This window comes from Equus asinus, chromosome 1, assembly GCF_041296235.1.
Source record: "Equus asinus isolate D_3611 breed Donkey chromosome 1, EquAss-T2T_v2, whole genome shotgun sequence".
NCBI classification, from domain to species: Eukaryota; Metazoa; Chordata; class Mammalia; order Perissodactyla; family Equidae; genus Equus; species Equus asinus.
Genome location: NC_091790.1, coordinates 145146211 through 145173764, shown reverse-complemented (window position 1 = coordinate 145173764; position 27554 = coordinate 145146211). Strand labels below are relative to the sequence as shown.

The following is a 27554-nucleotide window of genomic DNA, read 5'->3' as shown; positions in this document are numbered from 1 at the left end:
TAAAATAAGAATCTTAAGTTATAGCAGAGACAAAAGTCTGAAAGTCAACTCAGTTTTACTTTTAAAAAACCTTTATTTTTCTAAAGACTTTTGAGAGGAAGAGTGAGGATGCAGTCCAGAAAGTTGTTTTTGCATATCTAGAACCAGAATCTTGGCCTTAGGGGTTAGAGGATATTACAGAAACCATAGAGTAGGCAATAGTGTGAAATGGTGTAAGACCAGTTTGTCTGGTCCAAGAAGGGAAAAATAGGAGATTACAAGGGAATTAGGAAACTTGGTCAGATATAAAGAATCTTTAAGAAGATCTCGGTACACTTCCATCCAACATAATTGTCATATACTCATCCACGATCCTGAGCATTAGAGGAGGAACAACTGTGGGCAGTGTCCAGCCAGTTGGACCAATGGGCACTGGTACAATGTGGTTACAGTGTCCCACAACTGCAATGTGGCATGGGAAAAGCAAAGCAGAGCTCCTGAGCAGGGTGCAGTAGTGGCTCACAGAAACAGAGTCTTGCAGTGGATGTGGGCACAGAAGAAGACCAATGTGAGCCCATGGATATTTTCCAGCAAACGTCTTGGGACAGATGCCAAGGCCCAAACCTCAAAAATGAATGAAATGTCTATGCCTCAATGAAAGTCAGAGAGGCGTGAGGCCTGTAGACTGCAAACCAGACTCACGTCTGTTCTCAACCCTGACCCCCATCCCCAGGCCGTTATACTACACACGCATTCCAAACCAAAGGATGGAAAACGGGATGAGAGGGATAAGTCTGAATAGCTTTAATGGTAAATAAAATTCACTTGAATAAGGCAAGATTATTTTATTTTTAACCTTCTTGTGGAATTAGAAGTTTGACAATAAAAGCAGGTTGAGTGATAAATGAAAAAAGAAAATTACATCTTTATCCACATGAATGCATGAGACTGTATGCATTATGTTGGATAGACAGACATTTGTTCAAACATCTGTTGAGTGACTGTAAGCTCTGGGCCTTATGCTAGAAACAAATTGAGTGAGTGAGGTTCATAAGTGAACGGACAGGCAATGTGGAAAGTGCTGAGAGGCAAGACTCTGCATGGTAACAGGAGAGTGAAGATAAGGGCATGCCCAGCTCTACAGGAAAGTGACATGGGACAGGGGAGGGAGAGGTCAGGGAACACATTAGAAAGAAGATAATATCTGAGTTGAATATTTAAGGATGAGACCATATGAGATGCTTGCTGGAGAAAGGTGATGCAGAAGAGGAGAGGACTCTAGGCAAAGGAAACCATGTGCACAAAAGGAAAAGCATGGCAACTTGAGGGACAGTGTCATGCACAGGGTTCTGAGGCAGCATCACAGCAATGAAGAAGTGGGAGGGATTCAAGAGACACTTAGGAGGAAAAGAGACTAGACACAGTGACTGAGTGAAGGTGCAGCATTACGGAGAAGTCATCAGGATGACTCCTGGATTTGGGGTTTGAGGGCCTGACTGAGCGGTGGCTCCATTCACAAGATAAGGGCAAGAAAAGGAGAAATTGTTCTGGAATGAGAAGATGAAGTTGATGAGTTCCATTTTTAGACTTGTCGAGTCTGAGGTTCTCATGAAGCACGCAAGGTGAAATAGCTGGGAGGCAGTCCGAAATACTGACCTAGGGCTCAGGCAAGAGGTCTGAGCTGGACTCTAAAACTGAGATTTACCAGTAGGTAGTAGGTGAAGCTTTGGGCGGGGATGAGTTTGTTGAGGAAGAATGTATAAAGAAGAGACAATGATCAGAAGTGGAATCCTTAAGAAAAAAAAAAACCAGCTTTAGGGGGTAGACAGAGCATGTGAAGAAGAATGAGAGTGGTTTGAAAGGGAGGAGAAGCAGGGAGCCAGGGGAGAAGGGAGGCTGAAGCAGAGAGGAGTAATCCAGTGTCAAGTGCAGCACAGGGATCAAGTGACAATGATCAAAGTGTCCACTGGATTTAGCAGACGGCATTATGCCTGTGGGAAGAACAGTTTCAAAAGACTGGTGGGCGTGAAAGTCAGGAAACAAAGGTCGAAAACCAACTAGTAAATGAGGAAGTGTAGGCTGCTTTTCCAAAGCAGCAGACTGAACAATGAGAGAGAGCTGACAGGGCATAAACAGTAAGGGGCGTAGGCAAAGCTGTGTGAGTGACCAACAAGTGAAACAGGCAGAACACCACGATTAGTAACTCAGCAAGAAATTCCTAATCCTGTGAAACCTAATTCTCCACTAGTGGCCGGCTCTGATGCGTATTTCTAACAGAGTTAACTCCGGATCCCCAACTTTGAGAATACGGGCTCTGTTCATTACCATTCACATTCGGTAGTTACTGATGCTTTGTTGCAATATATTTAGATGTGATTTTACTAGTTAATTTCTACAAATACCTCCTATCTTTAAATATAGTGGGAAAACAATGATTTATAAATTCACCAACATTAAAATATAGTCCAAGGCATTTTTCCAAAGATTCAGTAAATTGCAAATTGCTGAGATCTAGCCATGTTCCATATTATTTTCTGAAAATACACTACACGTAAGACAACTTATTGAAATCATCCTCTAAAATGTTGATGATTTTAACTTTCCAAGTGATTAAATGCATAATTTTATAATCTCATGCTTTAGCTTGAAGGGATGACACTGTCACATCTAGGGAATATTTACTGTAGTCTAAAATCCTATCGGCAAACGTTTCTAAGGTATATGGCATATCATATTCATAATAGTGATTGTTTACCAAAAGTTGACTTCCCTCAAACACAATCAAGATCTGGGATTTGGGTTTTACTCATAACCTCAGTGTTGGCCAGCTGGCTTTAGTTGGGTGACAGCTTTAGATGTCTAATCTACCTTTTTCATACCCGGGTAATAAAACTTGAAGAAACTGCAGTGACTTCCTTTTGCGTCCTCCAATGTAGAAGGTGGTCATGAAATAATTAACTCAATAACTGCTATTAAAATATTATGGCAGAGAAAATTTTGGCCTCATGCCTTCTTAGTTTACTATGACATGCCCCCAAAATAAAGTCCCCAAGGTAACTGCAAGATCTTATCACCATTTAGAAGCTTTGGCAACATACCAACAGGTTAAAGGTTAGTGGCATAAACACAGATCACGTGGGTATTTGTTCGTGTCCTTAGGGATCTAGTGCTTGATTCCTACTAGGATATGCTTTTGGGGTGTAGGTAATCTCCACAACATAAGAGATAAACTCAAGTCCTCTGCAACACATCATTGCACATGTCTCTAACCAAGCCTGAGAGCGGGTGAGAACTTGAACGTTATTAAAGATAATTAACTATAGAAAATAAAGATAATTTACTATTAAACAGATAAATGTCCTTGAACTTTATAGTAGAGACTCTGTCCCTAGTATATGAGCCTGGATTTGTGGGTTATACTCCCACAGGCAGACATTACCTATGGGAAAAGAGCATATGTTACTAGAACTAAAATCTGGCTACCACAGCACCCAACTATCAAGCCATTGTGGAAACTCAATACTTGTTCAATAAAATAACAAATGATTTCATTAATACTACTACTTTAATCAGATACTAAGCCAGATGAGACATAATTCCGAATTCAGCAGATTCTGAAACTGTTGCAAGATATTCTGTTATAGGGCCATATCATCTTATATACTACCAAGTTTGCTTAATGCAGAGAAAAGGATGTGAACTAGGAATAGAAAAACCCAGGTCTTGTCCCAGGTCACCACTCAAGCTGTATTAATGCAAGTGACTTGCTCCCACCTTCTAAGGCTTTTTTTGCCTCTTGTGAAACTGGGATGATAACTGCCCTTTACAGATGTGACTGTGTGTCAGACGAGAGTGAATCATAGCCAGCTAAGGTTAGCAGTGTCATCAGAAACCAGAGGCAAGATGAAAAAAAAAAAAAGGAAGTTAACGTTTAGAAAGGTTAATAACGTGCTCAAGATCAAAGAGCAGATAGTTGGAAAGCTGAATTGACACTATTCATGATAATTAAAGAGATTATTGCATTGGTGGAGCAATTATACTACATATAAAAAATCTTTTTTTTACACAATGTTATAAACCTTTATGATTTCAATAAAATAATTTTAAAATAAAGTAAAATTAAAAAGACAAATACCGTCTATGTCTTACATGTGAAATCTAAAAAGGCTGAACTCAGAGAAGCAGAGAGTGTTGGTGACCAGGAGCTGGGGAGGTGTGGGCATGGAGAGATACTGGTCAAAGGATACAAATTTGTTGTAAGATTAACAAGTTCTGAGTATCTAATGCATAGCATGGTGACTATAGCTAATAACACTGTATTACATACTTGGAAGATGCTAAGAGAGTAAATCTTAATGTTCTCACCAAACACAAAGAAAAGAATGGTAATTATGTGACTGGATGGAAGTGTTAACTATTGCTATGGTGGCGATGATTTTGCAATATATAAATGTAACAAATCAACACGCTGTACATCTTAAACTTACACAACGTTAACGTGTCAATTATATCTCATTAAAGCTGGAAAAAAAGAGGAAAGCATTAAAGCTGCCAGAGAAAACTGACAAATTACATACAGGATTATCATGATAAGAATGAGAGCTGACTTCTTATCAGAAACTGGTGTAGAGAACACATCTCTAAAGTGCTGAAGGAAAAAACTATGTCAACCTGAGTTGGTCATCTGTGTCTTCTCTCTTTAAAAAGTTTTTTTTTTTAGAAAAGAAATATTTTCAAGTAATGGCAGTGAGGAATGACATTATCAATGGGAAGTGTCTCTCTTGTTTAGGATCCTAGAGATCATCTAATCAGATACCTGACTTTATAGATAAGGATCTGAAATTACAGTAAACTTGGATGAAAACTGAGGTCCCCCTTCTCTATGAAAAATACTATCTTATATGTAAAAATACTCGATAAAGGGACAAAGGGCTAAAAACATAAGCGGTTGAGATGAAAGTTGAGATAGGCAATTAATTACTGTGCACGGGCTGTGAGGGGCTCTGAACGCTCTAATGGTTTTTAGAACTGTGAGGCGTGATGATTCAAGGGGTATCTACTCATAGAAGTTATGGCTGTGGCTGCAGGGGAGCGGACAGCTGGAATACTATTTGTTTTCTGCCTGGACCTGAGGGTCCGGACTTGAGCCTGGTCAGGTGAACGGGTTAGCAATTAAAGTTGAAAAGGACTTTTCCATGAAATTCTTCGTGAGATTCAGGGCAAGAGTACTGCCATTTTGCGTGGAAATGTCTACGTGTGATACTGAGAATTGTACTTTGGGCATTAACATTATGATCTCAACTGTGCACACAGGCTGGTGTGATCCAAGACAGTTGGATTATACATTAACGGTAATAAAATTCTAAGTGTACCCTAACTTAGAGGAACTTATAAATGAAGTTTACAGCTTGGGGTCCTTTCCCAATCATTTATAACCTTAGTACATTTCATATCTGTGCTGTTACCAAACTGATATTGCTTGAACAGAACTTTGACTGTGTAGCTCCGTTTTCAAAATCCTTAGTGTCCCTCCTCTCTGCATGTGGAATAAAGTCTTTTAGCTTCTGTCTCATGCTTTTCCCCAAAATACTGCTCAAGGAGAGGCAGCAAAACAAAATGCTTAGTTGGGAATCAGACGTGCGTAGGGTCTACCTCTGGCTCCATCATTTACTGGCTGTACAACCTTGAGCAAGTTCCATAGCCAGCCAAAGCCTCAAGCTAATCAAAGCAATAAAGGTCAGAGCAAGTGCCCGTACAATGCTTGGCCCAGCAACATTAGGGATGACGACTAGAATGCTGATGTATGTGGTGTGATGAGAATGATGATCATGAGGAGAAGGACATCATAAACGCGCTCTGTGCTTTCCTGCCTTCTTCGCCTTTGCACGTAGGTTTTCAATGGCAGGGAATACCCTTTATTTCTGCTTTTAAAACCTTACAAAGTTTTAAAGACACAACTTAAATCCTACCTCCTTGAGTCTAGCACAAAACTTTGCGATCATACTTCTTTGTCATGATAATAATCATGAAGTATACCTGACCTTAGAGGGGCCTCTTTTCCTGGAAAAAAACATGTCAGATATTGATCATCCCATTAAGATGATACTTGATATTTGTACTTGTGCCTTTTTCTCTAATAATTCTAAGAGAACTAAAATGTGTGAAGTAGTATGATGTATGTGTGTCTGTGTAAGGGACATATTAATATCTGTTAAAATATTTCCCAAAAACTCTTCAGGCAGGCTGTTTAGATTCATCCTATGTCCATTTTAAATTCTAGAACCTTTGCTTTCTGAGGGAATCAATTTCCCCCTTAAGCAAAGTGTTTTCCCACACACAATTAGGGACAAAAATAATTAGAGGAAGCTCTGTTCAGAGAGAAGGGAAAACATTAAAAATTATTCAATTTCTGTTCTATGGTAGGAAGAACTAAATCACTACTCCATTCTAAACCTATCAAAGAAAAGAAAAACTTTGAAGTCCTACTTTATGTGGCATTTAAATACTTGCCAATTACTCATATGATATAATTGCATCTCACATAAACAAGATTTATTTCTAGTGTGCAGACAAAGTGATTACCTTCCACGACACGTACGCTTGATTTGACCTGAAGACAATCACTTTCCTTTAGACGTCTACCTGTGTATATCAAACTTACAGTGCCAAGGTCAATGATGAAGCAGTCGCCCTTGTTGAAACTGTCCCAGGTAAGGGGAACTTCCGTGGCCCTGACCACTCTGCGACCCTTCACATGCAGGAGCCTCTCGGCGGTCAGGTCATTGGTGAGAACGTGATTTAGTCCAGATGCCACACCTCCAGCCTGATGGGTGCGAGGAAAACAGGAAACAAATCAAAGTGGATGAAGCTTCCAAGTAGACAGAGCAAAGTATAAAACCACAGATGTTTGTGCCAACACTGCCTGGCAGGCCAAGATAAAACAGCCACCTAAGTGCACGTGAAAAGTTAAATATGCAGAGAGAATTCCTTGGCAAATCAACATGTTTGGTTGCGCTTTTTTTTTTTTTTTTTTTTTTTTAAGGCTCTTTGGTCTTCCTGTATTAACCATTCAATTGAATATTGCAAACGTCTAAAACCTAAAACCTACTACATAAACAAAAAGAAGCAGCCATAGCTCTTGTCTTTTGGGAAGCAATGCTTCTCAAGTCAGTGAGCGAGAAGGCAGAAAAGGCTTTTAGGGAAGATGAAGGGGAGGCAGAGATAACAAGCACAGATGAGGAGCACCCAGGGAATAAGATGCCCCCAAATTCCCACTGTCACAGCATTAGGGCGGAGAAGGGGAGTCGAGCGCTGGCCAGGTATGGGCTGCTCCTGTTTATGGTACTTGTTTTTACATTAAAAATCACCTGTCTTATTTACTTATGTTTTGGTGAAAAGAGTTTACTAAATATGCCAGGCCTAAATATTTATACTCTAAATTAGGAGAGAGGCATCTTGGCTGCATATCCCCAACGAAAACAAAACAAAATAAAACTACATTGAATTAAAAAATGCAGAGGAAAAGATATTTACTGTATCAAGTACATCTTCTTGTATTATTTGAAATCAGCATGTACCTTTTCATTTTTTTCTAATTACATCTTGGAACAATAATCTTTATTTATTCTACAATTATCAGGTAATGTGCATGCTAAAGGTGCAGTGTAAACGAATCTCTGTCATTTACTGATCAAAGGCCTCCCATGATAATATAGTATGAAAAATTAACAGTATAAGAAAGCTATAAATAATCCAACATTTCAATTCTATTATATAAACATACACAGTAAATCCAGAGAAAGAGAAGTTAAGCTGCGTATGCAATCATTAACACCTTCTTTAAATTTCCATTGACTTTGAATTTCCCCAATTCTCCAGGAAAGGCCCTCATGAATAGGAAGGTTTCGTTAATATAAGCTAACTGTTGACTTCAGGACAACTATAACCACAAATTTTAAGAAATATGTAATAATTTCCCAGACCATAACTTTACAAAGGTTGCCATACTTCTTAACTGAACAAACTAAGCATTATACAGTAAAAATAAACTGAAGTTTTCATCTACATACTACCACTCTTGGCCATTTCAATTATTTTTTTAATAAGAAGTACATTGTAATCTAATAAAAAATAGTATAAAAACACTGTCATCTGAAAAAGTGTTATAAAATATTGAGCAGACTTAGACTGAAGATACATATATAACATTAGGTCCACTTCATATGAAATTATAAACTACACAGTTTGTGAACATTTAACAGTATTTAAAAAATCAATTCCATCTACATTATATAATAAGGTACACAAGAAAAATTTCAACTTTCATATATGTCTGTATGAGACAGTAAGCAGTTCTTCTGTGAATACTGTTTGAACTGACCCTAGTAGTTCCCTGTCTCTTTCTACCTTTTCCACAGAATGAAAACAAGGCAAATGAGCCACTAAATCAGTGGCACCATAAATACAGTTTTGCTGGCCAAAGATGTCTGATCATTGCTGTGTACAATCATGGCTGAGGGTTGGGTCTTGTTGAGCTTGGGAAAGGTGTGATTAGCCAGAGATTTATTATGAGGAAGATTTATTATAAGGAAGTAATGGTAAGTAAGAGTCCTCTATAACCCCTTCCCAATTCCCTATAAAACCTTAGAAAAAAATCTGAAGTCAGTTAAAAGAAATAGGAAGATGGTCTTAATGTTGAATCTTTACATTACGTATGGCAACTAACCATGGTTGTTGCTGACTGAGTAAGGGCAAGGCTTTCCCAAGTTTTGCCCATTCCAAATAGACACAATATCCTGTTTCACTGAGTAATCTTAAATAAAAAATTCATCCTGACATTTGAACCATTTATGTAGGTTGAGAGCATCATAGTATAATGGTTATCATCTTAGGCACTGGAGGCAGATGGTCACCCAGTCACCTACCAGCTATTAGACCTTGACAAGTTGCACAGTCTCTTGAAGCTTCAGCTTACTGACCTTAATAGGGTGATAATGATAGAAAGTGCACCACAGGGCTGTTGTTTGGATTAAATGAGATAATATACATGAACTGCTTAGCATATTCCTATAAGCATGAAATTAAGTAAAACATAATATGTAGTCTTTGCTATTCTGGGTAGTAAATTATCTTTGAATCCAAATTTCCTATCAAATATTGTGGCAACAGCACACCTTGTCATCTGCTCAGTGTCACTAATGATAAGATAGTGAACTGATGTTTTTGCTGATAAATTTGACTTCCATTTGCAAACATCCTCTTTCTAAAAAATGGTGATTTATAGTGGTTTTAACGTTGATAATTAGAAGATAACTGTCAAATCACTTTTATCATGTCCACTTTTAAGTATATATCTGGAAGTTTGATTTCAGAAGTCCTGCTAATAGCCAGAAGGATTAATATTACCAACATAAGTCCCTACTGATTGCCTATGTACTATATAGGTATTTTATTATTTAATTTAATCCTTATTCCTTGCAACACCTATACAAGGAAGCTGTTGTTATACCCACTGCATATTTGAGGAAACTGAGCACAAACAGCTTATGTACTTGCCCTGAGGCAAACATATCATATGTGGCAGAAATCAGTTGATAACCAGGATGATGGCACAGTACGTGCTTTTAGTAACAAAAAACCCAGCTTATTATCAAAAAGTTGCGCTCACTGACATAAAGGAAGTTTCAAGATCATTTGACATAAACTGTAGGAACTCAGGTGTATCAAAGAAAATGAAACTATAGGAATTAAATAAAATGAGAGGTAATAGTTTCATATTTAGGGTGGTTCATAGTCTAAAGTGAAAAAATGATTTCAAGAGAGAGAAGAGAATTTCTAAGTGTTTTGTCCTAATCTCAATGGCATCACAAAATAGTCACCTAAGGCTCTGATCAGGTACAAGCAGAAATAAACCCTGGCATCCAGGCAAATTTGGGATACATTTAGAGTTCTGGTTTAGCTCTGAAGTTTTAGGTTTCCACTAGGCTAACGTGCCTGAGTCGGCGACGGTGGGGTCTGCAGAACACCATTGGAGCACATTTGATTTTGCAAAGGATTGTTTCTGGAATGTCTGTCTAGGGAGAGTACTCCTTACAGTTCAGCTGAACACTCCTGGGGGTAGGGAGGATGGTGAAGGATGGCCAGTCTGCAAGGGTCACTGGGAGATTTCCAGAAAAGCTATCCTTTACTGAAGGTTGCTTTTAAAGGACAGACTATTTAACTTTGTTTGTTTGTTTGTTTTTGTTTTCAGAAGAAAAGCCATCTGGTGATTAGCGTTTCAAGCCAAGACACACAGAAATTTACACCAACTGTGTGTAAATGTGTTTGTGCCACTGTATGTGCATTTGAGCTTGTGAGGCTGAACCACACCTATGTTCAACTCAGTGGTTTCATCTGTAACATTTCCAAGGTCAAACCACACTATTTTAGAAATGGATGTATAGTTCTTTGCATTAACTAAAGTTATAATTATTATAAATACTGTATTAAGATATTCCAGAACAATTGATATTCCAAAATCATGGGTTATTTGCAGCAAATCCAGAAGATTCTCTAGAATGGCAAAAATGAAAACTGTTAATACCCAACTAATCAATATTTAATTACTGAAGTAACTTTACAAAATTTAAAGGGCTTTCTTGTGACGATATAACTGAAAGCTCTTAACTTTATTAAAAATTAACCTATTAAATGAAATCAAGTCAGAATATTTCATATATTACAGAACATATTCCACAAACATTTATTGAGTGCCTACTGTGTCCAGTAGGTCCTGGGGATCTATCAGTGAACAACACAGATTAAAACAAAAACAAAACAAAACAAAAGATCCTGCCCCCAATGAACTTCCATTTTATGAAGACGTGAAGTGTGGATGGATAAGAAGAGAAAGGCAGTCATAACAACAACAGTTTGAGAGCCGCTTACCTTGTACTTCAGACCTCCTTTGAAATAGCCAACAAAATCAGTAGATTCATAGCCTTGAAGTTCTCTATTCTGCACTGGCTTGCCACCCAAATAGTCATCCATCTGAACAGCGAAGATGGCAGCTGCTGTACTTTCATCCTGAGTACACTCCTTTCCTGAAATAGCAAACGACGGCACTTCATTTATCAAGCAAGGAAAAAAATTAAGGCAGAATTTCTGATAGGAAAAAACTCAGAAATTTTCTTTGAACATGCTCAGGAAGATAGAACAACACATTCCAATACGATTCAAATTCACTTGGTACAGTCAACAAGATCAGGCTATGAAAACATTCTGCAATCGTCTTAGCCTTTACCGGCATCAATCTTTAGGTTTCCAATATGTCAATATGTTAATATTTGTAAGGAAGATGAATGTCACAGGCCATTGCTAAACAACTTCAGGAAAGCGGGTGGTTTTTAGAGTGGAAAAAGGAATGTAACCTGACCTTACCCCTGTTTTTGAGTCCCAGTGTCCCCACTTCATTATCCTATTGGTATAAGATAGTATTTTCTGAAGGAAAAGGGACAATAAAGGAACTAATATGCTAACATCTACTGAACATTAATATACATAGTATTATCTCAGCAATTTAACACACAACCCATTTAATTTTCACAATTCTAATCCAGATCACACGCAGGCAACCTCACTGAGGTTGAAACACCAATTCTTAAGAACCAGCATTTCAACGTACACAGTGATCAGAGCCAGGACAGTGCTGAAGGGAACTCAAATTTAGTAAAAGACACTTCAAAACCCTTAGTACATCTGAGCTGTGTAAAAATCATAAGTCACTCTAGAAATAATAATAGCTAACATTTATACATTTATAGTACACTGGCTGTGGGCCAGACACTGTGCTAATGTTTTACATGGATGAACTCATTTAATCTTTAAGTAACTCCATGCAGCAGAAACTATTTTCTACCAGATTACAACAGAAGAAATGGAGGCTTAGAGAGGGTGAGTAACTTCCCCAGGGTCATAAAGTCGACCTTACATGCAACGTGACCCAGAGGCAAGCTTCTGTCACTCTGAAGCACAGGCTCTTAGAAGTTACAATACTAGTAGATATTATTTTATACTCAGACTCTCATTAGCAGTAAGATTTTGTGGTGATCGGGGTATGTTATTTGCCTCCATGGATACCTGATACATAACAGTCTAGACGCTATAACAATACTATAGTTCACCTGAAACCCCAAAGGAGAGTGTTCACCAAAGTTGAAGAAAGGAAATCAGTCGGTTCTATTAAAGAAAGAATTAGATTTCACAATTCCTCCCTTACTGTTAAAGGAAATCTGTGTAGCAGGTATCTTCTCAGGAAAAAAATCAGTAGCGAGAAGAGTATTTGACACGGTATCAATTTTGCGAACTCGTCGTCGTCAAAGGAAATTATTTAACACATATAAAAAAAACACATGCGATTTTGCAGTCCGAAAGGACTCTGGTGTCATTCTTCTGCCCACTTTCCCATCCATAAATGAGAATACTAATAGAGGCACAGACGTGGATTTGCATAGAGATGCTTTAAGAGGGAAACTTAAGTCAAGGTTAATATCAAAGTCTTAAGGATGATGTATTTGACATAAACATTTTTACTTGAGTACAAGTTGAAACCTGAATCCCTTTAGGTACACAGAAATGGACAGGCATGCAATTAACGAACGAACTGGAAGTAAGTTAATTAAACTATGCCACCATTTGTTGATGCTTATGTACTTTGCTAGGCCAGGGACTATCAGCACGAATAAATCAGTCTTCGCTCTAAAGAGGTTGAAAAGTCTTAATGAAGCCAATACCAGCCTTTGAATGCGAAAACTAGAATCGAATTCAGTTGTATCATGATGAAATTCTAGCAAGTGTTCAGAAACTTATGAATTTTCTGTATGAATCCTGCTTACGACTTCATTTATTTTCCCAATGCCAATTTTACCAGTCTTTCATGTTATATTGTTTTTTTGTTGTTATTTTATATTATGCTATATTTGTAAGTATATTATATTTGTATATATGCTATAATCTTCCTGAAATTGTTTTGTGGATGTAATGATTTTACACATAAAACGTAGATTAAAAAAGAGGTTTAATAACTAGGCTAATCGAACATCCATTCATGATAAAAACTTTTCCCAAGTTAGGAATACAGGTGAACATCTTCAACTTGATAAATAACATCTATAAAAACGTACAGCTAACATAATTCCTTTTTTTTTTTTTTGGAGATTAGCCTTGAGCTAACATCTGCTGCCAATCCTCCTCTTTTTGCTGAGGAAGACTGACCCTGAGCTAACATCCATGCCCATCTTCCTCTGCTTTATATGTGGGATGCCTGCTACAGCATGGCTTGACAAGTGGTGCACAGGTCTTCACCCAGGATCCAAACTGGCAAACCCAAGGCCGCTGAAGTAGAATGTGCAAACCTAACTGCTGTACCACTGGGCTGGCCTGCTAACATAATTCTTGACGGTGAAAGACTGAACACTCTTCCCCTAAGATCAGGAACAAGGCAAGGATGTCCACTCTCACTACACTTGCTCAACGTAACATAGAAGTTCTAACTATTACAATAAGATAAGAAAAAAAAACTTACAGCTAGGATATACAACTATGTACTGGGGCCTTGGGAAAAAAAAGAGGAAGATTGGCAACAGCTCAGGGCCAATCTCCCTCACCAAAAAAAAAAAGAAAAGAAACATAGAGATGAGAAAGCAAGAAATAAAAATGTCTCTATATAGAGATGACAGGATTGTCTACATAGAAAATCCTAAGGAATCTACAAAAAAATTCCCAGAATAACTGCATTCAACAAGATAGCAGGATAAAGATTAATCAATAACAAAAAGCAGTCTCATTTTTATAAGGAAACAATGAACATGCAGAAATTGAAATTTAAAGCACAATACCATTTACAATCACTCCAAAGAAACTGAAATACTCAAGTATATATTTAACAAAACAGATATTTATATGCTATGTACTATGCTGATTTATACGCCAAAAATCACAAAATGGTGATGAAAGAATCAAAGACCACAATAAACATAAAGACAGAGTGTTCATGGATTGTAGGACTCAATATAACACAGCTGTCAATTTTTCCCAAACTGATCTATCAGCATAATGCTATTTCGGTCAACATCACAGCAAGGTTTACTATAGATTATACAAATTTACTATGAAATGTATATAAAAAAGCACAGGCACTAGAATAGCTAAAATAATCTTGACCAAGAAAAATAAGATAGGAGGTATAACTCTGTCTGATGTTAAGGTTTACTATATAGCTACAGTCACCAGGACAGTGTAGCATTGGTGGGAGGACAGACATAAATCAATAGAGCAAGTTTCCCTCAATGGTAACATTTTGTAAAACTATAGTATAGTTTAGTATACTACAGTATACTAAAGTATAATTATAACAGTATAATGCTATTACCTTTTATGAAAATGCTATTACATTTTTTGGAATTGGTGAGCACTAAATGAATAATTAAGAGTTAACATGAATCTGTAAACCCTACAAAAGACAGTACTTAAAGAACTTATTTGGATAAGAAAGAACATACAGAATTAAAAAATTGTGTTCAAAGCCCTCTTGCAGTCTTCTGACAAAGTCGAACTCAACTGATGCCTACAGCAAGATAGGAAGTTTTCCACCTGTTAATTCACCAAAATGACAAATGCAGCATTTCAGACACTTTTATTCATTCCATATCCAAGTTCTGGAAAGAAAAACCAAGGTGAGGACATTATTCTATCCGGCATCATTCATTGGTGAACATGGTTATATATAAAGGTTTCAGCGTTTTCTGATATAAAATATAAATAGATTGCCATCTATTATAATAGGAATAGCGACATCACACTAGGAAACCAAAATGCGTTTGGAACTCAGATTCAGCCTCCTCAGGCAAGCATAAAATTTTGATATCTAATGCTGTAATGAGAACAGTCCTTTTTCTCTCTCTCTGTATTGATCATTTGGAGTGTCTGCTCCAGATGTTCACTAACATTGAGAACAACACTTCTCAACGCTTTCTACCATTTTGTTTCTTAAAATCTCCTATTGTTAGGAATAAAAATGATGGCTTTCAGGGACTTCATAATGTGTATGTGTGTGTGGTTTTGTGTGTTTTCTCAATAAGGTCAGGAGTAAAACTAAAAATAAAAATACGCAAGTCCAGGGGAGGCAAGCTATTTTAAAAGACGGCAATAAGGCTCAGATAATGGGCACGTTGTTAGACAGTGTGCCCACTGGCACAGGATCTCACAAGGAGAGTGGGGAGGACATTCAGGATGTTTACCAGTAAAAGTAGAAGGTGGAAAAAGTAGAACACACAAGGCCCAGTGTCCTGAGAGCCTGGCGCCAGCGCGGCCCAAAATAATTACTACTGCTGAAGGAGCCGTTTTCTTCCACACTGCGTCCTTGTTCGAGTAAAAAAATAACAAGTTTTTTAAAATGACTATTATAATAAAGCAACTCATTTAAGTAAATAAATATGCCATATAAAGATATTTATTTATATTGAAGGTCTCCGGCATCCTAATAAACAGGGATACCTATTGGCCAAGGCTGCAAGCAGCACAGTGTGGGCGGGATCCTGATATAAAGTGGCCCAGAACATTAATCGCCGCAATTAGCAGAGAAATACAAGGTGGTGGTGCCCAAGGGCAAAAAGTAAAAATAAATTAATTAGGAAAAAAAGGGGAGGGCTTCTAGCCAGCTAGGGCGGATGCCCCCAAACTTGTTTGACTTCATCTCTCTGACGAGGAAACCAGGACTGAACTTGTTGGAAGGTGAGCGGGATTTGGCCAGCGCCAGGGTGCGCGGGGAGGCGGCCCTGGGCGGGAGTGCGGTTTGGAGACTGCAAGCTGAAAGGGGCTAGAGGAGCCAGCCCCAAAATCCGGGAGCCGGGCACAACAAAGGTCAAACCCAGTGAGGTAGGGCTGCTTCCGACTTCGCTGCGCCCGGCGTCTGCAGGAGCGGACTCCAAGGGAGAAGGTGGGCAGCCCGAAATGGGCTGCCCGGCGGGGACGCGACTGGGGTGATGGGTTTCCCACCCTCAACTCCAAACTGCAGAGCTCAGCGCCCCCGCAGCGTCGCCCCTCCGAGACCTGGGCGCGTCCGGTGCCGCTGCCAGCCGCGCCTTACCGAGCCAGAAGTGCAGGCGGTAGGTGAAGCCCCGGCTCGCCTTGGCGGTGTGCAGCACCAGGTAGGCATCCCCGACGTAGAAGTCGCCGTACAGGCTCTCGGGCACGGGCACCAGCTCCAGCTTCTCGATCCTCCAGACCTGCAGCCCCGCCTGCTTGCCGGCGCGGGCGAACTCCTCGTGGTACAGCCCCTGGGACATAGTTCCGGCACGCGATGCTCCTGGAAGAGGGCGCGGGACCTTAGTGACCTGGGACTCAGACTAACCGGAGACCAGCAGGAGGAACCTTGTTCGCCGCGGCTTTATAGGGTTCGCCCTGCGGGGGGGCGGGGCCCCAAAGGGAGGGGCCCAGGCAGGAGTCGCTCCGGAGGAGGCGATCCGCTGCTTCCCGGAGGGCAGCGCTGAGTAACAACCTCCTACGCCGCTCTTGCAATCTCAGAAATCGTGAGATATAGAGGGAACTTACAGAAACTCTTGGAAATGCCTCCTCCTAGGAAGAACATTTCCAGTGGCAACAGATGGAGGAGATTAACAATAAAATCTGTGATTGGTGCATCGATTTTTAAAAATTGACTGTCCAGGTAACAATCTTCTTAATTAATCATCAACGCCGTCATTTCATTGGCCCACCTCTTCCTTCGTGATGGCTGCAGTTTCTCTCTTAATCTTACTAGCTTGAAAGTGCCATGAAAAACAGCATGTCAGGTTTCTTGGAAAGGATGGAAACTTCGAAGGTTGGCAGTCCTACCCGGGGAACAGAGCTCTGTAAGTCCCCAGGGGGTCAGGAGCTGTGGTTAAGTTCATTGCCACCTGCCTCCTTTGGCCAAGAAAGTTCCTGAAAAAACAACAGCCCTCCTCCTGGGGTTTTCTCAAGCTGGGCTATTTGTGACTGCGACGTTATGCTTGGCCTCCCTTGTGAGTTACCTATTACCTGGTTTCAAAGTGTTGATTTTCTCATTGTTCGCCCTAAAAGTTTTCGCTTTTGGAGCACGGGCAAAGCTCTGTAAAATACAAATGGAAGTTTACTCTTTATTTTGCATTTATTTAACCGAAGCTGATATGACAAAAGATTTTACTGTTATTGAAAAAGCAAATCGCTCACGATGTAAAGAGTGAGAAAGCTGATTTTTGTGCACGTACAGTTTTGTCACTGTTCTGCCAAATTACAAGAGACCCGGGAAGGTCACTAATGATGTACAATTCGATTTTTTCCTTAATTCATTTATGTTTCTAAATAGATATTACATGACCACGGTAAAAAAAATTGAAAGTAGAAGGTGTTCAATAAAAATCTATCTCCATTTCACCTGCCACTCAGTTGCTTTCCCCAGAGGCAACTAAGTTACCAGTTTCTTATTTTTCCAGAGATATTTGATATTCTTTCATCTACAAGAATATAGGTAATATAGTAATTTTTATTTTCTAACAGACATGGTAACATACACACAGTACTCATAGAGCTGCCTCCTCTTACTGACCACATAGTATTCCATCTTATAAGTGTGCTGTAACTTATTTAATCTGACCAGGTTCACAGGCATTTAAATTTTGTCTATCTTTTGCTAGGACAGTGTTGCAAACAACGTTTTTTTAACATACTTTATTATGCACATGCATTAGCACTGTGAGATAAATTCCTAGAAATATGATTGCTAGAAGGATTGGAATTAAATGATTTTGATGATGGTGATGATAATGATGAAACCAATCACTACCATTTATTGTTCTTCTGCCATGATGGGGCATGGCACAGATCACCTTCATTCAATTCCTGTGTCCATCCTGGTTCTGAGGCTTTTGACAAGTCACCTAACTACCGCTTGCCTCAGGTTCCTCATCTATAAAATGGGAAAATAATAGTATCCACCTTAAAAGACTGTTGTTTGGATTAAATGTTACGTAGAAAGTGCTCATTAACTATGAGCTATTATTATGTGGTGGTGAGCTTGCTGTTAAGCCTCTCAGCCCTTCTCCATCCTTCCGCACCTTGCAGTCTTCCCTTCAGGCCCGCCTGCATGAGCTAAAGCAGCTGGGCTTTCCCATCCGCTAGCTTAGGGTTTGGTTGGGAATCAGAGGGAGAGAGGAAGGTGAGATCACAGTGTTTATTTCTTGGCTCCCTCCACCAAAGGTCACTGTACCTTTAAAGACAAATAACTCTATGTGACTTTTTCTCTCCTTGGGGGTTCCAGCACCTGTCCCCTCAGATGCACCATCCCTTTTGGTTTCTCTACCCTTCTACTTCTAAGTATAGCCTGTTAAACAGAATCTGGAATTTTCCTATTTTGTGTGTGTCATCTGTTACAGGTTGAGATCCTGATCAAGAAATATTTTTAACGACATTCTCGTTTTTGCCTCCTAACCCAAACAATGAAACATAGGCATGATAAGGCTCATTTTACACATGAGGAAATTGAGGCTTTGGAACTTGTCAAAGGTCACCCAGCAGGTGAGTGGACAAAGAGGAATTCAAGCCCACTGTGTCTAATTTAAAAGTACATAATCTTTACAGTTATTCTTTCAATCCAAATTATTTGGCCATGATTTCTCACATAGGTATACTTTATATTTTCATTTTCTTCAAATTGTCCTTAGAGAATCTTCTGATCTAGGGTGTTCCATGCAGCACCAAGAAGTTTAGTTTTAACTTTGTCACTGAGCTGTTGTATGTCTTGGTTTCTTACCTGTGAAATGGAAATCTCTTCCTCTAGGGAAAAAATATGAGAACAGGTGATCTAGACTTAAGATAATTTAAAAATCAGAGTTATCACTTACATTCAGTTTCAGTTTTAGTGATCATTCTTTTCCCTTTAGAGAAAGAATTCCTTTTAGTGAAGAAACAAAAATAAAAGGAAATAATTTCCTTTTAGTGAAGAAATGAAAAGGAACTTTAGTATAGGTAAGGGAAATTTTCTCTTGCTTAGCCCAGGACTAGGGCAAGACAAGGGAGGCACCTGCTTGGGATGCAAAATTTACAGGGCACCAAAAAGGCTCAGTAATCAAGATCAATACTATTTTAAGGCACTATTTTTAAAAAATCAAAATTAATGCAAAAAATCATGATAAAAACGAAAGTTGAAATAAGGCAGAATTGTTAATAGCGCTAAATGGGGCCATATTGGAGGCTGAGGCAAAGGAAAGATACTGATATTCCTTTACTTAAAATGTTGATATTTGGCTCATTTTTTACGATTATTTTTTATGATTTTTAAATATCATTTTGATATTTAAAAAAGCATTGCATTAAAATATTATTGATTTTGATTATGGTTGTTATTTTTGCCATCCCTCTTAAATTTTGTGCCTGAAGGAAGCACCTCCCACCTATCATCTAGTTCTGTCCTGGCTATGCAGCCTCCAAACTCAGATTTACCTCTTCCTGTTAGACCTAGCTACCTACTTGATCTGCCAAGGTCAAGTTCAGTGTGTTCAAAACAATCTCATCATTCCTTCCAAACGTACTTCTCCTATTCTTCCTAATTTCAGTGGCAATGTGTTTGAATTCTGACTCAGCACTCTCATTTTATCTCCACATTCAATCAACTAGGGTGCCCAGAATGTTTCTCTCACCCATCCCAGCTGCCTGCTCTCTTGCTATTTCTCTGATTCCCATCTTCAGGTGAGGCATGCAGTGGAGCCAAAATGAGCTGGTTTACAGTATGGGCTTGACCTAGGTTGAACCCAGGCTGCTGCCCTCTCCAGCTGATTGAGCTTGGACAAGTTACCTAACATTATTATACTGTCTTATTTTTCTTATCTGTGGAATGAGAATAATGATAGAAATTACTTCATAGGATTGTGATGAGTTTTAAATGGATGAATAAATCTAAACCTGCAATAGTGCCTGGCATACACTCAGTGACAGTAAACTCAACTGAGATTGATGAGTGGTTAATTCACTTCTCCAAATTCAATCCTATAAGAGTAGCGTTTCCAAGTCTAGTTAAGACCAGACCGCCCATTTCCTATACAACAAAAGTCGCTAAAACCAGGTGCCAATTTCCTTTCAATGCCTTTATTTTTTCTCTTTCTCTCATTTCCTAGGTTCTTAAAAGTAGATTATTTTCTCCCCTTAATGTTATCGCCCTTCCTCCACTATCTGCCTGTTGAATTTTTACCAGTTCTTTAAGGTTTAACTAAAGATACACGTCTTCATCATCATTATTGCCTTGGCTCCACTAAATTCCCACATGTCCCTAACGCTCTTCATATGCTCTTACATGATAGCACTTACCACACTCTGACGTGTGTTTTCTCTCACAAGGTTGTAGGCTCATTCAGAGACTGTGTCTTGTTGTTTTATTCCCTGACCTTATGGTAGTACATGCTGAAAAGTTGTGGTTGCATAGTTGATTTTGGATTAAATTACATTTTTTTTTAATCAATGTACTAATCCTGTCTCAGTCCAGGTAAACCAGCCAAGGCAAATATGTCTTTTACCGAGAGTTCTTCTAGAATGTTAATGCCTAAGGGGAAGTGCTGCATAGTTTAGTCCTTGAAATAAATAACAGCATTAAATAGTGTAATTGATTCATTGTGCAATTCATTGGAATGAGTTGGTTAAAAAAAAAAGTTGGCTTCAAGTGATCTTCGCTTCCCAAGTCACAGGATCTTAGAGTTGAGAGGCATCTTATTTTATTTTATGCATCAGGACCACAGAACTATTGAAATTAAGTACATGTGAAAGACAGCAATTGCACTGTTTTCCAGGAGAGGAGTGTGCTATTTATTTGCTTTCCTTTCATTGTGAAAATTGAGACTGTAATTAAAGTTACATTTCTTTTACTGGTAGTGCTGCTAAATTGTAATAACTTATGTTTGATTTACTAAATGATTTTAGGGTTTAAGCATAGAACCTGGAGTTAGAAGACTTGAGCGTTGTGAGGATTAAAAGAGAGAATGTATGTCAAAGCCCTGTGAACACAATCAATAAACTCGGTTAATGATCAGCAAGGGCACTTAGCCCCAGTACTTATCAGAACTATGTGATTATTAACAGCGAAAGTGCACTCTAGGGAATTGTGTTTTCATCCTTCTTGTCCATACTAGACAAACTAGAACTAATTTTTTTAATTCATCTATTTTTTTTTTTCTTTGAGGAAGATTAGCCCTGGGCTAACATCTGGTGCCAATCCCCCTCTTTTTGCTGAGAAAGACTGGCCCTGAGCTAACATCCATGCCTATCTTCCTCTAGTTTATATGTGGGATGCCTGCTACAGCATGGCTTGCCAAGTGGTGCCACGTCTGCTCCAGGGATCTGAACTGGTGAACCTGGGCCACCAAAGCGGAACGTGCAAGCTTAACCGCTGCGCCACCAAGCCGGCCCCCTATGTATTTTTTTTTAAAGCTCCAGTCAGGATCTAGGACTTTCCCTTTCACGAATCACTTCTTTTTAAATTATACGTAATACTGTAACTATAAAGGAATAGTCATGGCTTAATACTAAGGTGAGGGTTTTATTGGTCTGGAATGTCTGCTATTCTGATAAATAATGCACATTTTTTAAACCTGCTTACCACAGCAGGTTGATTCAGCTCTTTCTTGTTAATATTTTTATTATATATAAAAATCATTTATTTTATTTTTATTTTTATTACTTACGAAATAGCCAACTCCTGTGAAATCATCGAGAGAAGACATCATCACCACTTTAGGAGTTTACACATTAGAGATGCTTATGACCAAAAGAAACCGTTGAGGATCCAAGTTCTCATGGAGATTTATGATTTAAAATGATAATTCTCGCTTTAGGCTTATGATTATGCAAATAGAGATTTAAAGAAATTTGGGGGCCTAACGAGTAACACTAAGACAATTATTGGAGATGAATATAGTGATTCTAGTTCCATTATTTCCTGTATATTCTTTTAGCTTGTGTGCCAAAAAAAGTATCTTTAACTCAGGAAGCATTCGCATGAATTGTAAAACCTGGGTTACTAATTTACTATTTTATTGCCATCTGATTTAAGTATGTGTAGAAAAATACTTGTTTTTATGACTTGAAATCTTGCTGTGTTACAAACTGTCATCAGAAAAACATTTAAATGATTGTTAAAGATAATGTGCTTTATGTTGCATTTATGTTGGCCTTTCTTTTTTTCTAGTTTCAAAGTTTATAATAACCCAGGAAACATATTTACTTATCGAATCAAGGAAACAGCAAGAAAAACACAGCTTGGTGAGTATTTAAAGTAAGAGAAGGCAGGAAAACAGAGGAGAATGTTTCTTCCCCTTCAGCTATATTCCTACTGATCGTCTTAATTACTATCCTCTTGCATTTAGGCCCTTCATTATGTGACTGCAATACTTAATTTTTAAAATAATGACAAAAATTGCAATATACATATTCCTTATCAATAAGGCAAAAAAGATAAAAGTGTCTCGTTTTCACTTAGAGATATAGCAAAATATTTATGAATAAAGCGACACAATGTCTGGGATTTACCTTGAAATACTCCACAAAGAAAGTGGAGGAGGGATGGATGAAAAGAAATTGGCAAAGTGATAATAATTGTTGATGTTGAGTGACAGGCATATAGGGCTTCACTATTCTCTTAGGCCAACTTTTGCGTAAGATAATAATAATAATTAAATTAAAATTAATAAAATTAACAAAAAATTTTCCTTAAAAAATAATACAGCTGGGCTTTGAGTGGTTTTAAAAATCATTTTGCTATAATTGCCTTCTGAACTATTTGTGAAATGAATAAAGCTCTGAGAGCTGCATGGCTGGAAACATTTGGAAGAGTTCAGGAGGCCAGTCCAAAAGGCCAGCTGCATTCGGGTTGATGGATGGCCTGACACATGTATCCCGTTTCTAAACTAACTGGCAGATGTGGCTGCTTTTTCATATACGTGGTACTCATTGGTGAGTTTTCTTCCTCTCTGAGTTTGCGGGGGGCAGCTCCCGTCTACAGATGTTGCTTTCCCTCTCATTGAGCAATTTCCAAATTAAACTCTCAAGTAATGCATATCTATTTTAATCAAGTAACTTTCTTAAGAAGAGTAAGATGTTTTTTTTTCAATTTCCAAAAGATGGTACTGAGATGAGAACAATTGCCCAAAAGGAGATTAGCGATTAATGATTAAACATTAAAATACTAGCTGAGCATTAGTAACATTTATTTTGAAAGTTCATGATAATTTAAACATTTTATATTATGCGTACTAAAATCTGAAGGAGAGTGTTGAAAGGCTGATGAGAAGAATCTGGAGGTCCCTGCCAAGCAGGCTTTCCAATATGACGATATAACTAGCTGGCTTCCTTCCCTTGTCATAGCAAGTAAATTAAGCTCATTTTTTAGAGAAGGATCACATCTTTCAAAAGGTCGTCCGAAGGTTAACTTTCTTTTGTTATCTGGATGACCAGGGTAGATTTTCAATTTATATAGCCTTCAACTTTCCCTCTTGGAATTCTGAGACTAAAAGTGAATCTTTCCTACAGAAAAGTGCTCTGCCCATCTGTTGAGGGACGTTTAAAAGTTTCATGATGAAATTGACATAGAAAAGGTTTAAAGTTCTCGATAAAAGGAGAATAGTTTGAATATTTTAACTTTCTGTTTCAATCAGTGAAAAAACTGAATGTTCCTCTACAGTCATTAAAAAAGTGTGGTTTATCTTTGCTTTAAGTTTTTAATGTTGTCTTAGAAAACATAGAAAAGGCATTCTTCAACTTAAAGAGAAGAATAAAAAAATCCTTCTCTGTGGGTGACAAATTCTGTAGATAAATGAATGAGTCAAATTCTTAAGCAGTTAAGGAGATAGAGTTTAGCAGAATTGGTTCTCCAGTGATAAAATTAGTGATAAAAGAGACACTTGAAAGCTGTTTCCTGCCCTTTGCATGCTTATAATTCTTAGAGGCACTGAGTATAGTAGTTAGGAAAGTGAACTTTGCATTAAAAATAAAACTACCTGGTTTTGATTTCCACATGCTCCATTTATAAGTAGTGTGGCCTGTGACAAATGAGTAACCTTCTCAGTCTCCCCCTCTGTAAAATGGTGATGACGAATAAATACTGAACACATATCTATGAAAACCTAGGCACATTGTTGTAAAGGTCAAATTAGATTGCACATAAAATGTGCTAGAACACTTGTAGAATGTGCTCAACAAACAGTAGTTATTATTTACTCTGGGATAGCATTCACAATTAATTTAAAATATATAGCAATGAATACATACGACTGGCAAAATAATAGTTTTGCAAAGGAACTTTAGAAACGTATTTCTTGTACAGAACCAAGTAAAACTGGAGTGTATATCTGCACAGTTGAATGACTCCGAAAGTTGTTCTGAAATTCTCTGAAAGAGGCAAAGTTTTCTCATTGGAAGACTACTTTCTTTGAGTTTAAAATTGCATCTGGTTTGAATCAGTCTTGGAAATCACTGCTCTTTTTTTCTAGAAGAAGTGCTTTATAATCTCCATATAAACCTAATGATGACATCATTTTATTCTTTTTGGATAGTCACTTGATTGCTCAAAACTTTCACAAAGAGAAATATAAGCAGCAGGTTGTAGCTGGGATTTTCCCAGTTGACTGTAAGAATGTGAGGAGGCCCATGTCTAGCTCATCACTGTACAACTGTGTGCGAGTGTAGAGCATTTCTCCTCACTGCTGTCAATTCTTAGTGATTCTATTCCCACTGACCTCAGAATTAAATCGATGTTATTGTGGCTCCAGTAAAAAGCTTCTCATCATACAAGTGCCAGTATTTTCTCTAAAAGCTATTTCTTATCTAATATGATGTTAATATTTTAAATTCTCTGACCCTCCATTTTATTTCATAGAGGTCTTAATTGCGAGGTCAAAGACAGAATTTAGCTACCCATTGTTGGAGAAGAAAAGGAGTCCCAGCCTTTAAAAAATGTACAAGAAGTCGCAAAATGCTCATGTGACTCAGAGAAGAGAATCTAGGATCCTTGGGATCCTGAGAGCTTGACAAAACTAACCAGGCTGTGTGTGCTGCTGTCCTCTTTCAGGCTGGACCTGTTCAGAGAATGTTAATGAAAAGTCTAAGAGATGCAAGTTCTGAAGACCAACTGTTGAAATCAGTTCCAGCTCTAACTACTACTGTGGGACTTGGGCAAATTGTTTGTAGTCTCTTTAAAAAGGGAGAATACTCATTTCCAGTTCATAGAATGGTTCTGGCGATTAGTTCAGTCAACCCATGTAAGGCTCTTAGGATAGTGCCTACCACAAGATAAGGGCCCAGTAGATATTAGCTATCATCATCATCATAATTATAAACACACAGACTAAAGCATGTATAGATATATATAAATACACATATCCACACACATACATATAAATATGCATTTAGGCACCAAAATAGTATGCCTTTTGGTTTTATCTTGTAATTTTTGCTTACAATGGACTACTCTTTCAGATAAACACATATAGATTTATTTCATTAAAAAATTGCTGTCTTCTAGCACATTATATTGATGTACTATTCTCATGCTGATGTATCTTTAGTTTTTCTTTCCAGACTTTTTGCTTTACAAATAATACTTAAAGCTATTGGTTTCTGTACATAACTTTGCATATGAATACCATTTTTTCTGAAAAATAGATTCCTAGAAGTGAAATCAACGGATCAAATTATATTTGTATTTTAAAAATTTGGTAGATGCTTCTAAAGTATTCTCCAAGCATGTCATACCCATTTTCTACTTCTAAAAACTGTATAAGACTATCCATTTCCACAAATCCTAGCCAGCACTAAATGCTATCTATTTAATTATTGCACATCCAATGGGTATGAAATTGTATTGCCTTTGGTTTTATTTTTTTATTTTATTTTTTTTAAAGATTTTATTTTTTTCCTTTTTCTCCCCAAAGCTCCCCGGTACATAGTTGTATATTCTTCGTTGTGGGTCCTTCTAGTTGTGGCATGTGGGACACTGCCTCAGCGTGGTTTGATGAGCAGTGCCATGTCCGCGCCCAGGATTCGAACCAACGAAACACTGGGCCTCCAGTAGCGGAGCGCACGAACTTAACCACTCAGCCACGGGGCCAGCCCCTGCCTTTGGTTTTAATTGGCATTTCCTGCTAACGATGAAGCCGAGCATATTTCCTTATATTTTTTTGTCTGTGTATAGGTGTTCTATGACTTATGTGTTCATATTATTTATATATGTATCTATTGTATGGTTTTTTCCTTATATGTCTTTAATCGTTATGTATATTAGGAATATTAATTTCTTGTCTCATATGTGTGTTTCAAATATTTTCTCCCAGATGGTTGATGGTTGTCCAGACTTTTTCCTCTTTGAGTGGACCTTCCCACACTTAGCTTAAAATATTCTCTCATATTTTGTCTTCTAATAAATTTATAGATTTGTTTTTGCTTTTTAGATATTTAATCCACATATGAAATACTTTTGCGTTAGTGATTGTCAATATATAGCTTTATATATATTGAGTAGCCAATTTCCTCATAATTAAATAAATGTGAAATCAGAGATAGAAGTTGAGAAGTGGATGGGACTTTAATGATTGTTCAGTCCATAGTCCCATCTTGCTATTCAGATGACTCAGGCCTAACAAAAGAAAACCGAGTAATTTACTCCAGCACCTACGGTAATTTGATTTGAATATTAAGGTTTGATGGCTGGTCTGAAATTGCTTCATTCAGCCAGAGCATCACATGGGCCTGGATTAAGCAATTTGGCTGGTACTAGTTTCATGTTTAGCTTCCTCTTCTAGATATTTTTGCCCTTCCTTGAAATCATAGGCTTTTACAGCATTATTTTAAATAGATAGGAAGATTTTTTTTAATCCTTTTTCTTTTAAGATAACTTTTTTCTGAAGATCTAACTGAGAGAGTTTCTTCAACTTCTGGTTTGGCTCAACCCTTCTTCTGAAAATAATAAAGTTTAATTTTCCATCTATAAATGTCTATCAGACATGAAGATACTCAGTAGGTCAGGCTTAGTTAGGAAAACATGCAATTTCATTCCTAGAACATATATATTGGGACACTTGACACAAAATTTAAAGGGATAATCTGTGATACAAGTTTGTTTTTCAGAGGAATGATTTTAACTTGGTTTTAATTTTTGTTAGCATTACTTATTAGCATTTATTGTTTCTTTTCTACTTGTTAAAGTAATGCATATAAATTGAAGAAAATTTGGAAAATATATGAAAGTATAAGGAAAAATTATATTCTGACACAACTTTAAATATTTTCTAGTCTATATATACATATGTGATATTTTGAACAAAATAAATACCATATTCAATGTGATTTTTCTTGTTGAAATTTACTTTTATTATTTAAAGTAGTGGTTGAAAATTATAAGATTTAATGTTAAAATCTGGGACGACTTGTGGCAGCTCAGTTTATAATCTGCTCTATAATGTTCCTCCTAGGGAGAATGTATCCTCTCACATGATGTTAATTTTTCTTTTTCCTGAGGAAGAGTTACCCTGAGCTAACACCTGTTGGCA

General features: G+C 37.8%; 1 protein-coding gene and 1 long non-coding RNA gene across 2 annotated transcripts in view; one reads left to right on the top strand and one right to left on the bottom strand.

Moving 5' to 3' along the window:
• The window catches only part of SCIN (scinderin), a 69947-nt gene extending 53524 nt beyond the window's left edge, over positions 1 to 16423 (bottom strand). Inside the window, exons 1-3 of the mRNA XM_014863073.3 lie at positions 16103 to 16423; positions 10906 to 11060; positions 6641 to 6802 (exon numbers count right to left, since the gene is read on the bottom strand). Coding sequence (XP_014718559.1) covers positions 6641 to 6802; positions 10906 to 11060; positions 16103 to 16301 — 516 coding nt within the window. The 5' untranslated portion in view covers positions 16302 to 16423. The remainder of the gene's footprint in view (positions 1 to 6640; positions 6803 to 10905; positions 11061 to 16102) is intronic.
• On the top strand, positions 15620 to 27348 carry LOC139045246 (uncharacterized). Its single transcript, XR_011503246.1, has 4 exons — positions 15620 to 15747; positions 18405 to 18546; positions 22202 to 22275; positions 25079 to 27348. It is a non-coding gene; the product is annotated as an uncharacterized lncRNA (long non-coding RNA).
• Positions 27349 to 27554: the final 206 nt, after the last annotated feature.